Here is a 16,459-nt window from a genome sequence, read left to right as displayed (position 1 = left end):
TTCATAGTACAAATATTCATAATAGGAAAGACTGAAATTAATCCAGCAGCATATACAGCAGTGACTACACTGGATATATCTGACAGTGAAGATTACAATACCAATCATCAGGTCTTCTCCATTCTGACAATGCCATTTACAACAATAACTCTTCAGTTCTGCTTCTCTCTCCTAAAATGGATGGAAATAGTTATAGCAAATTTTTTCTTATGGAATCACTTGGTGTCTTTACAAGCCACTTATATTTGAAACAGGATCCACAGTTTATAGGGTATTCTAAAAGTACCCATGTAGGCTTTCATATAGCATTACACTGCAAAACAAATCCATAATGTGTGAAAACCAAGTTTACATCAACCTGAAAATGCCATTTGATAAAATTCATGGACCAATTCTTAACATCTAAGCTATAAAGAGAATGAAATGTATTAAAAGATTTGAGGTTTATAAAAAGTAACCTTTTATACCATATTTTTAGTTTACAAAAATATCGAAATAATCCATGAGTTTTTCCACTCTGCACCAGATTTAAAAAAAATACTATCAAATTTTGACTTGCACCTTTAATGCATTTGAAAGCACCATCAGGGGATACTTTTAACATGAAGGATAATACCATTGACTAGATTTAGGGAGGTATTTAAAACCCAAAAGCTTGCAGCAAAGCACTCTATTACAAGAGATTCAACGTAATTTTTAGACGCATCTGGACAAAAGTCTTGAACAGGCAGAAGAGACTCTTCCACATAACTTTCTTATACTTCTGTGAATATACTTACTAAGAGGTGGTTGAAAGCCTTTAAAAGACACCACTTTCACCTTGGGTTGGGAAAAATCAGAGCTGTCTCTACATGTTGAGAACTTGTTTGGTCTTCCCTGCTTCTTTTTCTGGTAGGGCTTGTGCCACTTGTTATCTGTCCCTCAGGCAATATCAACCTTGCAGTTATACAATGTTTGGCACTAGAAGGGTATGGCATGTCACAGTCTCTTGTCACCCCTGCATACATTCACACACTGAATCATGCATTCTCAGTCCTGAAACAGAGAAGTCTCAGTGTGTTCATCTCCTTGTAGCTTCTTCTGAAATGTCTGAATGGGGTCCTCCAAAAAGTTTAGAATGTGAAAGCTATACTTCCCTGTTCTTTCACCTTTTTTTTTTTTTTACAAATTGAACACTGAATCATGATTATCATTTAATGTATATCACTACATGTTAGAGCTCCTTATTTCTTCTGAAAACCAGAAGTGAGCTGCATAGGATTTCTGCTGAAAGTAACCTCAAGAAGTTAAATTTTATTTTAAAAAGACTTTGAAATTCTACAGAAAACAAACAGTTCTGGTACTATTAATTTTTATGACCTAATTAATCAAAATTTAGTTTACTTTCCTTTGACAGCCTTACAAACATGATAATGTATCTTTTTAATTAAGAACTATTTTGCATACCTAACCTAACCTTAATGGTTGATTTATGGGAGTGTTGAAAACTATTATGTTCCTATTTTTTTTCCCCAGAAAACAGTTTTCATAACAGCAACACTGTGTGCTAGTTTTGTTATTTTTGAAAAGGTATGTTTTTGTTTATTTTTGCCATTGATTATGGAAATATGAATCATTAATTTCTAAAATAAAATGCACTACTGGCTAAAGTTGAAAGCTCTTGATTGGTTGTAAGTACTGTGCAGTTAGAGTTTCATAGCAGCAAGGGGTCGTGGGTGAGTTTCCCCAGCTGAAGTAACTGATCTGTATGTGTGGGTCAAAGTTGTTTTAGGCTTTCAGATGATGCTGCTGTATCAGTGTCCTGCAGACAGACTGCACACAGTGGATCAAATGATAATCATGATGATAGCCAGACTAAGAACACTATAGCTTGCTTCTCTACTTGCAGTACACAGTTTAGTTATTCCTACAGCCCGACTGTCAACCCTTAATTTGGACTGTAACACTGGAGCTTCTTCAAGCCGTGTTTTTGCTTTGTTTACAATGTGGTTTCATATTCCAAGCGCTCCTGGATAAGGGCATCATCTTTATACTGTAGCCGTGGAGGAGCAGGGGAACATTCAAATGCCAAGATTGCCTTCCTCAGGCTCCTGTCCAACACATGTCTCTCCCATGCTGGGTACCTGTTCCTGAACAGATCAATTTTAATGACAGACTCCTCAATCCTTGGTGGCCGGGATGAAGGTGTGGATGGTGCGGTGGGTCTCACCTGAAACACAGGCACACACCCATCCCTCTCTGCAAATTTTTGATCCCGCTCGCTCGTGACACTCCGGTTGTTGGAGATGGACCTTAGCGTGCTTGTGGCCACTTCTGGGGGTAGGGTGAAGGCAGTGGCAGGGTCCTCACAAGCACAGCTTGGCGACTGCCCAAACCTTGGTCCATTGGGGTGAAAGAAGGCATAGTACATTAACATAAAAACGATGCCTGTTAAAAAGCTGCTGAACACTACACACAGTGCTGGTATGGCAAATGCATCAGAGATTTGAGGGGCTTTGTACAGATACCAGAGAACACTCAAGGCAGTGTTTTCTAAAAGGATGACAAAATAGTAAATGAAAAGCCTACAGCGTGTCCTTCCTTCCTTGACATTGAACCAGCTGAAGATATAGATTATCCCAACAACCATGTCGAAAACTATCTCCTCCCATTTAGTGATGCAAAACTCTGTCTCGCAGTGAACGATCCAGAAGGTCATGATGCACCAATGCAACACGATGAAGATCCCAAAGTACAGCTGGAAAACTGAGGCAAACAGAGCAAAAGTAATGACCCTTGCTGCAATTGTGAAGAAATGCCAGCAAAACTGGATTATAACAGCCATATAACTGATGGGTTTCTTGTCATCACGGGAGTCACGGAGGGCCTTTTGGTAGGAAGCCAAAGCCCAGGCCAGGGATACGAGAGATGCTGCAGCAGTAAGACCTAGGAGGAAACAGGAGATGCAGTTAAGGCATAATTAGTATGTCAGTGCTTGGCTGAAACCGGTGAGATCCTTACTGCTTTAAATACATTCTACATCATTGACACAATAAAACCTCTTCCTTCTCCTTTATCTCAGAGAAATGGACCTCAACAGCTGAGATTTCATTACCCTTACAATGCTGGATACACAAAAACGTGAGTGGCCATCAAACCACACTGTGAACCGCTTCTCGAGCAATTACACATTTGAAACAAATTAACTAATTCACAACTTTGAGCAAGTTGGAGATGGGCATCTCTGTCAGCTCTGTGATTTAATAGGACCTGCTGTCGTTATTGTTTTCAAGAAAGAATATGAATTTTCTGATTTTGATAAATCATTAAGGAAATCTAATATAAAGCAATTAAGTCTTTCTAATTAAAATGTCAGCATCATATACATATAAAATAAATCAAAAACAATGTGAGCATAAATCTGCATTTTAAAAATAAATTTATGTAACTCTTGTTACATGAAAATGTAAACTGACTGCTTTACTCTTGCTAAGGGAAAAAAAAATACCCATTTTGATATTTTAAACAGAATTTTAATAAGTATAAAATGTCAAAACTTATTTTCTTTCAGTTGGAAATTAAATTTATTTTAGAAATGCTGGAATTGTCTACTGAATTAAAATTCTGAGTAAAGATGCTCCTAAAGTAGGGGTTTATGATTAATATAGCAATACAGCCATTCTATCTCCCATACATCACAGAACTGCCTACTTACAAGGCCCTAAACTATAATATTTTGGTAAAACTTCAAAATTATTTAAAGAATTGAATATAAAATTATTTCTCATAAGATTTCAAACATTAGTTCTGTGAAAATACAAAAAACTACAAAAATAAAAAAACTGTAAAACAATTATTTTTTAAAAAGACCATTTTATATTTATTTTTAATGTGTATTATTCTTTTCTCCTCAAGGGACTTTGACTCTTGTCTGTAGGTAAATAAAAAAAAAAAAAAGTTAGTTTGAATCTAATTTTTAAACTGATCTGTTATTACTTCCATACATTACCAGAAACATACCTTACATTCCCATTTCAGAAATGGTATAGTTCAGCATAATTATTCAAATGCTTATTACTTACACAGCATTCTGTTAGAAATGCTAATAATTCTTCTTTACTAGAAGATTAATTTTTATTTACTTACGACTCATATCTACCTGCTTTGTATGGAAATGGGATTTGCAATTGAAATGCGAAATCCCAGCCTTTCAAGTGTATTTATTATTTAAATAAAATTGCAATAAATGTATACAGAGGAAAAATGTATCAAACAATTTATACTTAAAACTGGTTTATTACCAAGCCTAATTTTACATACAGCTAATGAATGAATTCATAAGTCTCAGCATCCCAGACTGAGAGTTTATTCATAGACCATTTAAAGATAATGATGCTTCAGCTTATTCTATTTCTAAGTAGTTCCTTAACTTTGAACTAGTTATTGAACTAAATCAAACTGACATGAAGAAAACATTTCTTTTGTCTGCTGTTAAAAGCTGTTTAATCATTTCAACAACCTTTGGTTCTGGATGTATAGCCAGGATTTTTCTTCCCTGTTCAAGAATATATTACTTAACTATTATAAATTTTATGAAATTTTATTAATATAGGATGGTAAATTTAAGCTGAAATACATATTGCTACTTACTTCAGGAAAAAAAGAGGTTATTTTAAAACAGAAAAATGTAGGTTATGGAAATACTACCTGATTCTGATGGAAAAAATTCTATTTAAGCAATTCACCTGGTTTAACACATCAAGACTTTGCTCAGTAAGTAGTACAGAGAGATTAATTGTTTTCAGGAGGGATTGCATTTGCCAGTGTTTCTCCCTCAGTCACCGGCAGGGTGCTAATAATGTTGTGAGCTCCCATGAATTTAAAATATCTTTGTTTTAAAAATAATAACAAACAATCAGCAGAAATATAGAGCAAACTTAGGATTCCAAGGAGAATTTTTAACAAAACTTCATCATTTTAATCCCCACGTAGATGTCTGGATGACAAAACACCAGCGTTACTGCTGGAATCCTCCTTCACAGAGAAAATAAGCTATCAGCAATGAAGACAGGAAGAAGACACGGTGTAAATTGCTATTTTCATTTCTGACTTGTATGTATGTTTTCTCACACTGGGCTGCCCTTCTGTGTTTGTTATCTCTGAAGACAACACTACGATCTGAAAATGTAAGTTCTTGTTTTCCTGTAGGAATGTTTTAATTATTGAAAAAACACAGTTCGTTTCCCTCATGAAATGAAAAGTTTGGAAAGGTAGATGAATAGGATAAAGGGTAAAAGAATCTTTCAATACAAATGAGCCACTCCGAACAAAAGCTCAAAAATAGCATTATCAGCACAGGAAAAAATAATGTGAGCAAGAAATCCGCATGCTTTCTTTGCAAATGTAACTTTAATGACCTCACGGACTCCCCCTGAGGTTTGTAGAGATATCATCAGTTTTGCATTAGGAAGTGTAAAATCATTCAATAATGCACACAGAATATAATGGTAAATTCATAGGAATTTCCAGTGTTCTAATGCTAATTAATTCATAGTCATTGCTGGGACAGAAAGAAGCAAGTACAATAGTAATGTAATTCTGTTATTTAAATAGTCATTAATAGGGAATCATCCTTTGCTTTTACAGAACAAACTCAGGGATATTGGCAAACAGGAGAGACAGGAATGTACAAGGGAATGTACAAAAGGAAAGAACTGTCAGTTAATGTATTATGTATCTACCCTTGTGCTATTGGCAATGGTGTTAGGGATATAGAATTAAGATAAGGTTAAGCACTACGTAGGCTCCATCTGTTCCTCTTTATTGATGAGACTAAGCACTAAAGAATTATTAAAAGTAAATTAATAATGAAAACAATAATGTAAAAGTGATGCAAATGGCAGTTTGCTAATAAATGTCACTATATCAATAATTCACTGGGAGTGGTCAGAGATAAAGTGAATTATTGTAGCACTGAATGGATAATTCATTAATTAGAACCTATTAATGCAGTTGCTGAGTATGTATTTGGATAAACCTCTTTATCCTTACTTCAAAAGAGGAACTAAAATAAATTCCTATTACTGTCAAACCAAAACTTTAACAAGTCAGGAAGTTAAAGTCTGCAGTCAGGAAGGCTTATTTGCCACCCAGAAATGTACAGAAATTGGATGCGATCTGTGGAGCCACCATTCATGAGGAACAAGAACCAGCTTTGCTGCTTGCTCAGCTGCAGCCTATGTACACTTTCTGGGTGCTGCAGCAGCTTTATGGTGTATTTGACAGTCTTGTATTATGAGAGTCTTGTATTTAGAGTCTTGATCTCAGTAATTAAGATTAAATAGCCATTCCCAGTGAATATATACACAAGCAATTGTATGCTCACCCTTTACAGACTGTTGAAAGAACAGGAAAATTCTCTAAAATGGCCTTAGGAAGCATGAAACATGTTCCTGGTTCTTTCTTTTCTGAAGCTGAACCTTCAAATATTTTTCCACAGTATGTGATTTGGTCTCTAAAGTTCTGTTTGTAAAAGGAAAGAAATACAGGCTTTGCATAGGTAAAGCATCACTTTACAATTTGCATCAGGCAAGTGAGGCTTCTGTCTGTTTCTAAAATGGACACCTGACATACTCTAAATAGCAATGAATGGGAGTGGGATTGTATGTACCCACTTTGCAGCTTAGCCCATCAACAACAGTCACAATAGTGAGAAAATAATAGATTGTATCAAGACAACTTTCTGCTAGGAACTAATTATAATCTGTTTTGAGCGAAAAATACAGTTTAACCTCTTTTATTCTGTTAAGGGTTTGTATTATTTAATTATGTTATTTGTATAAAGGAATGACAACTTTTTATTACAGATGAGTTTCAGGTATTCTTAAGATAGTACACTATCTGTCTGATAAACAAAGAACAGAACTGCCTTGACTGAATTATAAGTTTAATTTTTCCCCTGGAAATTATTAATTTCTCCAAGATGTGTTTGCATTTTATAGAGTGCGGCATATCCATACTGATAATTTAAATATAAAATTTGATACACTGCAATGAGCTACACCTCCTTAGAGATAAGATAAAAACCCCACTAACATGACTTTCAGAAATGAAAGCAAATATATGTGAGGGAAAAGAGAATGTATACAGAGATGAATACATTCACAAATGTAAGATTTCAGGGAAGCAAGCAAGCCCAAATAACTACAGGAGAGTAAATGAAATTCTTCTCAACAGTATTTGTGAGAAATCTGAGTGAAATATTTTGTTCATGGGAAAACCAAATAGAATTGCTCACAACACATAGGGGTTTTCTATATTACATCTCTGCATGGCAATTCACAACTTAGTTGTATCTTGCTAACACCTCTACCTTTGCATGATATCCCACAATATAACCTTTAGACTGGAGTGTAGCTGAAAAAAATACAGGTCTCATTCTCACAGTAATTTTATTTTACTCCTAATTTGTACTTGAGATAGTAAAGGCACATTCAAGTCCATAAATCACTTTTTTCTAATCACATCAGTCCATAAATCCTATATAGCATAAGTACAGAACAGCTTGAGTCAGCTGGAAAGCATATAAATGGATGAACTGATCACAGAAAAGGCTCCTTAACATTCAACCTGATTTCAGAAATCAAACTACTGCCAACTGTGTCTGTCTCTGCTTCATCCTTCCTTTTAAACTTGTGCTCATCTCACCGTGTCTTGGAGTAAACTTATCTAAAAGCAGGAATACCAAATGCAGAAGGACATCTGGGCATGAAAACATTTTCTGGGTTCTGGGACTATGAAACATTATTTTAAGAAAGCCTATTTTATGAGTTTCCTACTCAGCTGGAGAGGTGCTGATAGATGCATCCAAGCTTCCAGGTGCTTCTCTGAACCAAAGCCAAGGTTCTCTAATATTTGAATCTTAGTCCTGTAGGAAATAGCATATCATGACTGCATCCCTCCAGCTTCAGAAAATGTCTTGCTGTGTTTACACAACTTTTGCTATGTTGCTCTGCTAGAGATTCACATGGAGGCAGGCTTGCAGGCAGCTTGACAATTGTCTATGGGTTTCTGCACTAATTCTTTTATTCCCATACACAGTACAGCAATGTATGGCATGGTGTACATACTGTGCTTCCATACATGGTTTAGTACACAGGACGCTTTGCATGCTTTAAGGGCAGCTTTTGATGACATCAAGGACCATAATGTCCAGGTCATCAGTATGTGTTTCATGTTTCACTCCCTGACCAATACTGTGAGATGAAACCTAAAGATGAATCTTACCTTTTTTATGCTTTCCTATTATCTAAAGGGATAACAATATAAACTCTCCCCCTCACCTGGGTTATTCCCTCATAAGCTTGTTGCCAAGATAATCCTATTACTTTCTCATGTCAGCAAGTTTGTCATATATTAGCTGCCCTAAATCAAGATCAAAAGCATTCTGTTCAACTGAAATAAGATGCCTGGGGTCAGAAAAGGACTTTGTTCTTCTTTTTTAAGTGCCACTAGATCTGATTCTGTCTAGATAGAAATGCCACCCTACTGTAACATTCCATTTCTCTAGTTTTACACTCAGACTGTTTGCTACCCAAAAACATGGGACTGTCAGTGTCTGAGGATGAGTCTCCAGTAGTTCACATTTCCAGTTTTTGCCACAGGCTGCATTCACAGACAGGGATTTTCAGGGCAGCATAGATGGTTTCATCAGCTTGCCAACATTCAGCTCAGCTTTCTCCCACAGTATACCGAGGCAGGGTAACAGCATAAGGGGTGACAGGAACTCTTCCTTGTTAAAATTCAAGTCAGTATTATGCCTGATATTACTTCTCCTATGTGTTATGTAATTATCATAGAACATGCTAGCATATATAGGAATCCCATGATTCCTCTCAGCTGCTTTCTATAGATAGTTCTGGTGAGACAGCTTCCAGCTGTTTCTTTCATTTGGCTCACGACAACAACTTACCATTGCCTGGGAACTCTAGAAACATTCTATATATTAATGTTACTTTCAACCTTACTTATTTTACCTACTCCTATTTTTTTACCAGCAGTGGTTTGGATTCTGCATAGACAACCCAGGTCAACTGACAAGAGTTTGGCTTACTGCATGTATCTTGAGCAGATTCTTAGGGTCTTTACAAGACACCTGTCTAATGATTTATCTCTTGCTGCAATCAAGGTAATATTCATCTTAGCAAATCTGTTAGACATAATGTTGAGAAGCTTCTGCAGAGCAGCAATCCTGGTCATAGCTTTAAATACATGAATGATAGTCATAATTTTATTTCAAGATAACATCAAGAACAGTTCCCCTGTGCCTTGCCCCTAGTTCCAAACTAATTCTTTTACCCAAAATGAAATACTCCTGGTGTATTTCAGGAGTTCTCTTACAAACTATGAATCAAATCAATACAGATGAAGAGAGACAACTTGCCATGCAGGGAAAACAAGAACCATGAAATCATTTTGCCTGTTATGAATCCAAACTTAGACTTCCGTACTTTCACAGCTAGACTCGTCTGTTAGGCAATTTGGTAACTTCTGTTCCAGTGAAGTATGTGCAGCACAAACATACCCACTGACTCCAGGCTCATTTCCATGATTTCTACATTTCTTCTTAGGCTTTCAGTGCCTTGAGGTTGCTGCAAGTAGCTTACAGAAATCAAGGGATTATCTGGAGAATGCAGCAACTCCAAGCAGAACAAAACCTCTGCCATTAGCTCTTGAGAAGAAACATCATGACAACATAATGCTAAGCTAAATATAGGGCACCATCTATGGGAGAAGGCTCCACCTGCACTGCTCTGTCCAATGTACTGCATATATGGAAACCTTCCATGAAGTCAGTACCAGCTGCAGTAGCACTCGTCCCTGCCACCCAACAGGAGAAAGAGAAAAATCTATAGTTTAGTATATTATACTATATTTTATACCTGTAAAAATCCTGTTAAAACATAAGTTTTGAGGAAATGCCTTTCTGTTGATCCACGTTTTTGTGATTCTACCTATACTCTTCTGTTGAGTTTTGCTTAGGCAGCTTCTGAACAAATTTTATCCTGGTATATTTGAGTGATTTGTAGGAACCAGGCACACAGATTTCCATTTTATGGCCAATAATAAGATCAACTGGAACTGTTTTATTGGCAATGCTTTGGAAAAATATTCAAGTGAAAAAACCCACAAAAGATGTACACAGTAAATGCCATTTAGATGATTTTAGTCTTCTATGAAAACAAGTTGTTTTTTTTTTTTTTTTTAGGAATATGCAACTTAAAAAAAAAAAATACACTGTACTTAGCCTACAAGAGTGTTTAAGTATGAATAGGGAGAAAATCAGTATTAATATTTGTTTCTTTTGTAAAGTCATTGTATCACCTGTCCAAAGGTTTGTATGCTATCCCTCCCAGCTTGCAGGGCAGGGGCCTGCCAGACCCTAGTGGCTGTCTTGGAGCTGCTGCAGGTGTGGGCTCAACCCACACATCAAAATATGGTAAGAAGTTAAAACTTCAGAATAAAAACTCTCAGAGCAACAATACAAAACTAGAACTGAAATGGTACAAAATTTGGAAATAAGTCTGTTGAAGTAAAAGCATGGTGGTGCTAGAAATAGTATTAGTTTCCTATTCAATTCTCCATAAAACTTTTCTAATGTACTGAGTGTCTATGCTCAAGTGCTGGCATGAGGACACAGGGGGTGGCCTCATGAGGAGAGGCCAGGGACCTGCATCATGCCAGACACAGATGGTTCCAACCAGTTTCCAGCCAGCTCCAAAGTGAGACACCACAGGACACAGCCGAAACCGTCAGCCAAGATGGTAGCACCTCTGGAAAAAATATTTAAGGAAGAGCAAAAAATCCTGGTAGGTAGAGGAGACGGGAAAGAAGGACATGAGAACAGCAGTATAAACATTAGGGTGAGAGAATAAGGAAAGGGAGGAGGTGCTCCAAGCCCCTGTGGGAGAGAACCATGGTGGGGCAGGTAATTTCTCACCACTTGTGAAGGACCATGGATAAGGAAACAGTGGCCCCTGGAGAGCCCACACTGGAGCAGGTTTGTCTTGAAGGAACTATATCTTGTAGGAGGGATCATGCTGGATCAGAGTAAAAGTGTGAGGAGAAAGGAGCAGGAGAGATAAACTGTTACTGACTGATTGCAACCCCCCATTGCCCATCACCCTGTGCCACATGGGATGGGGAGGCAGAAGGGTCAGGGATGAAGGAGTGAAGCTGATGCTGGTAAAAGTGGGATATAGGGGGAAAAACTTGTTTTATTTTGTACCTCTGTTTCTCACTATCCATATCTGTTTTCACTGGCAATATATTAAATAAGTTTTCCACAAGTTGAGTCTGTTTTGCCTGTGATGTTAACTGCTAAGGGATCTCCCTTTACTGCAACCCACAGGGATTTTTATCCTGTTTTCTCACCCGTCCCTGTTGAGCAAGGGGAGTAAACGAGCAGTTGGGTGGGTGTCTGAGTGCAATCCAAGGTCAACACGTCACATCTAATCACCTCATGCCAATATATTTTTGCATGCACAAACCATGCATATGGTCATTGCTTGAGGGGCCAGATTGTACCTTCTCATTCCAGGACCGCTCAAGAAAAAGGTTTTTTTCCTTGCACAGGGATACATGGAATACACCTCAAACTTATGTAAACCCTCCTTCCTCTGAAGGGTGTTTTGCCACCTGCCAGCACCCTACAAGGCAGCACTGGCTGCCTCAAAAACCGGTTGTCGGTGAATATAAAAGTTGTCACATTATTTCCCGAGATTTAATGAAAGGATGAGGGAGGAGAATGTACCCAGGAGAATTAGAAATTTACTGCATATACAATTTTTCTATGTCTGTAGAGAATAGTATAAATTCTGAAAAAGCAAGTACATATCAACATTTTTTTAGTGTAACTTAGTCACAACAAATTTACTATTTTTTTTTTATGGTGAAATGAGGAAAAAAATTCATAGTTCTGTAATGTGTTTCATAGATATGGAAATATATTTTAAGTGAGATAGCACAGTTGCAATCAGTGTGAATGCAATATAAGCCACAGAGCATTGCCTTATGAACACTGAGTGAATCCTTTGTGTTCAAACAAGTGATTAAGAATTCAAAAGTTTAAAACAAGGGAGAAAACATTCTTCCAAAGGATATTTACCTTGACTGGAAAAATGTACATTTTTTTCAGTCTGACTTTATCTACCTTTGGTTTTCAGCCACTGAATTGGTTGAATTTCTGTAGGGTTCAAACGAATTCAACATAATATTTCATGGGCCATCAGAATTTTAAAATTAAAGGTTTCCAGGACATCAGTTTTACACTTAGAAGCCCTCAGTACCCTTGAAAGAGTATAATGTCAGGGTATCTTTAGAAACATGCCTTTCTATCTTTCTTTCTTTCTTTCTTTCTTTCTTTCTTTCTTTCTTTCTTTCTTTCTTTCTTTCTTTCTTTCTTTCTCTTTCTCTTTCTCTTTCTCTTTCTCTTTCTCTTTCTCTTTCTCTTTCTCTTTCTCTTTCTCTTTCTCTTTCTCTTTCTCTTTCTCTTTCTCTTTCTTTCTGTCTCTTTCTCTCTCCCTCTTTCTCTCTTTCTTTCTTTTTTTCCTTTCTGGGGGAGGATAACTCCTTCCCTTCTCAAGATGCAATGACACTGTAGAGACCAGGGTATAATCTACAAAGAAGACTTGATGACTAGTGGTATGTCCAAGCAGATATTTCTAAATTAATACAACATTTGTATATTCAGTTATCTAAAGACTAAATGTTGGAAGAGAACAGAATGTTTGAATTTCCATAGAAATGTCAACAACATGGACAAGGCAACTTTAAAACAAATTTTAAATAGCTGAAGACAATTTTCCTAAGCCTGCAATGAGCTTGTGAAAGATATATATTTTTACAATTAACCAAGTCTTCTGACGTGTTTTCCACCAGCATCCCACAAGCAAAAGAGCTTGAAATGATCATACTGCCTGCAATATGGTGGAACATATCTGAAATAGTATCCGGCAAATTCAAACTCTCTCTTCTAAGTATTTTTTTCAAGAGATGGTGAGTATCATAGAATACAAATAGCAGTATCCCACTGGTTCTAGAAATGTTTGCTGAGGATTTGGAAGAGGAAGGGCTAAATCAGTATTTCAAATATACCAGAGATCTTGAGATTTTTATTTTTTGTGGGTTTGTTTGTTTGTTTGTTTGTTTCTTTAAGATATTGCACTAGCGGTGGCCAGCAGCCAACACAGAGAAGACTAGAAGCCAAGATGAATTTTGGCATGAAAAATATCCCAAATACCTTATACTAAGTTTTATTACAAATCAATGGGATGGGACCAGGTCACTGACAACAAAATACCGACTCCGTGAAAAAAGATAGCATGGGGCTATCATTCCCCTTAAATCTCCCTAAATCATAATTTTAGGATTGGCTTTCAGTGGTTTATAGGGTAATATTGGCTTTCTGAAAGGGGATAAATTTCAGCCCTCATTAAGCAACTGATATTTCTCCCACTTGCACATTAAAGTCAGTCTGAAGTTAGTACCTTATTTGATATAATTTGTCTAAGAAATATTTTATATGTGTAGCATTTTTTGTGTTTGCCTTTTAAGCTTCTCTAAGCTTTTCATCTATGAAGAGATGCTGAGGATAATGTCTGACATGGGGCTCTGGGATAAAAAGCAATTATCATCACTCTGAAAAGGAAATCAATTTAGTATTTGTGCAATCCCTCTTAGCAAAGGGAAAACTGGAGCTGTTAGCTCTGCCTGGTACATGATGCTGTAGAAGTTTCCCTTGGATCAAACTGAAATATTATAGCCCTCACTCTTTGCCATGTTTCTTTCACTTTGAAAAAGTTCAACTGTATTTTCACAATAATTCATTAAATAGACTTATTTTTCTGTTAGTGGAAAAGCAATCACTAACCTCTTCTTCTTCATCCCAAAAGAAAATTCATGGTTTCACCTACTGTGCAGACAATGTAACTTTAAGTAAAGTCTAACAAACTGAATTGAAGTGTATTCTGGAGATTAATTCAGCTTCCAGCTCATGCCCAGCTTTGGATTTTTTTAGATTTCATATTTATGTCTTTGTTTTCAATATTAGTTACAAAGCTATTCTTTATCAGTAACAAAGCTCTACAGCTATATTTCTACGTATTTCTGATATAGTTAGAATATATCCACACAATATACATGGGTAAATATTACCTGTCTCTGTACATTTTTTATATATGGTATATTTACAGTTATATACTACATGCAGACAGATAAACTGGCATAATTTTAAGACACTGAGCAAAATAAATGACTCAACATTTCCTCCAAAAAGCTTTTCCAATATTTATCTGTGGGTTGTGCCAAAAACTTACACCTCATTGCAAGTTTAAATTAATCTAATTTCCATTTCTGCTGCTTGTCTAGAAGACTGAAAAGTTCCCTTGGCTCCTGTCATTAAACATTTTTTTTTATGTATAAGTACCCAGAGAGAGTGATTGAGTTACTTTTTCAACGTTTTCCCAATATTCTGAGCTCATCAGTTCCTAAAAGACTTATGTACCAATGGTTGATTGATGGACCCTGGGACCATTTAATTCCTCAACTTTGAATTTCCTTCAGTAGCTCCATCCTCCAGGAAGTGTGAGACACAGAACAGGGTACAGGCTTTTAAAAGTGGTCTTATTGGTGTTCACAGTGGCATGATCACTTCAATGTGTCTACTGTGTATTTTTCTTCCTCTTCATCCGTGGATCAATATAAGGTTCAAAGCCACAACTTGACACTGGGATCTCACAAAAAAAAGCCCTTCTATCTGCTGGCTGCTATGTCAACTTCCGAATTACTGATTTTTAAGACAGAGATTTCCCCAGCCTATAAGTATAATCTGTGTTTATGATTGTCAAATACGCTTTTCTGTATTAAAACATAATTAGTTGGTTGCGATAATTTTGACCAAATTACTCAGATTAATCTGTGATGGTAGTTATACTAAAGAATATTAACTACGCTCACATCTCTGTGCAAAAGCCTGGAAAAATGTAACCAGTCACTGGAAACCCAGCCAGCAAATAATATGCATTGTCATCCATAAGGCTATCAAACAAGATGAGAGCAAGGACAGGTATTTAATAGGTGCTACTAGGCACTTCCTCACTCATTCTTTCTTAATTTTAGTATACATCTAGATGACAGATTTTAGCCCACTTTATATGAGCTCTACTCATTCCTACTTCAAGATCTCATGTGATTTTAAGTCCTATGAACTTTAAAAAAAATATTTTTACATTATTTATTATTGTTGCTGTCAGCATTCTAACTTGTAAGCTTGTCAATGAATTATAACAGGTCTGAGTAACAATACCTGAGTAAAAAAAATAAAAAGTTTGCAGAATTCTACTATCTAGCTTCTAATTCTTTGTTACCTGAGTACACAGTTGACATTTCTATTATTTTATACTGAATTAAAGTCAGGCTAATCTATACTTCTTTTTAGTTATGTGCATCTTTCCTTTTATAATTTTTAGATTTGTTTCTTTATGCATCTGCACATCAGTCTGCTCCATGGTCATTGTTAAGAACGACCAACTGATTTCAACAGAATTTGACAAAGAAACAGATGTCTGAAAGATACTAAATTCTGTGAAATTCAGAGAAAACAGCAGCTAGAGGAGGGCCCAAAGAAATGTTCCCACTTAAAGTAAAACAGACTTCAAGCATTTCATTTTTATGCCTGAATTTTAGGCATTTTTATGCCTTCAGGCATTTTTATTGCAACAGCTAGGGACCAATTAGTAAGTGAATAAATATGTTTCTGGCAGCTGGCAAATCCACATAGACGTAACTTTGAGGTAATCCCAGCAGATACTGCCTCTTAGCCATCCAAACCCAAAGTCATGAGAGAGAACTTGGAATAAGGCAGCGAGTGAACAATATATTGTGGCAACTCAGGGGATCTGATAAAAAATTGGATATATTTTCAGGGCAATGATTAAGGGCAGGAAATGAGGCTTCATTATTTTTGCTGCTTGAAGAACCTATATTAATAGGTACTCTGCATTTCTAGGACTCATCTGCTTCTCCAATATTTTGTTAAAAATTAATGTTTCTGTGTTTATAGACATCCACAACTGGGTCCTCCAAACTGGAGATGATATAGCTAAGGTTGGACATAGAACATAAAGAGGGCTCTGCAAATGGAACTCAAAGACTCAGATTATATTTTAGAGGTTACTGAGCGTGTACTTCAAAAAGCAAATAAATGGATATTAGTTTTATAGTAGTATGACTCTAAATCAGATTCTCTGCAGACACAAGGGGGAAGTGCCAGTCAGCCGCATACCTAATATTTATTTGATTTATTGTTTTCTTAATACGATATGACAGGAGATTAGCAAGGTATTTTTCTGACACTGAAGATGATCAAGAAGTTATCAATTAACATCACTGGAACATTTTAACAAACAGAATAACAAGTATT

General features: G+C 36.4%; 1 protein-coding gene across 1 annotated transcript in view; it reads right to left on the bottom strand.

The window, feature by feature from the left end:
* Positions 1-1,284: 1,284 nt before the first annotated feature.
* XKR4 (XK related 4) overlaps positions 1,285-16,459 on the bottom strand; it is a 214,497-nt gene continuing 199,322 nt past the window's right edge. The window contains exon 3 of the mRNA XM_051771854.1: positions 1,285-2,925. Coding sequence (XP_051627814.1) covers positions 1,979-2,925 — 947 coding nt within the window. The 3' untranslated portion in view covers positions 1,285-1,978. The remainder of the gene's footprint in view (positions 2,926-16,459) is intronic.

The sequence above is a fragment of the Manacus candei genome, unplaced genomic scaffold (genome assembly GCF_025592945.1).
Source record: "Manacus candei isolate 608988 ecotype Guabito, Panama unplaced genomic scaffold, ASM2559294v1 h1tg000008l, whole genome shotgun sequence".
In the NCBI taxonomy this organism is placed as follows: domain Eukaryota; kingdom Metazoa; phylum Chordata; class Aves; order Passeriformes; family Pipridae; genus Manacus; species Manacus candei.
The sequence above is the reverse complement of the archived record's forward strand: the minus strand, read 5'-3'. Positions and strand labels throughout refer to the sequence as shown.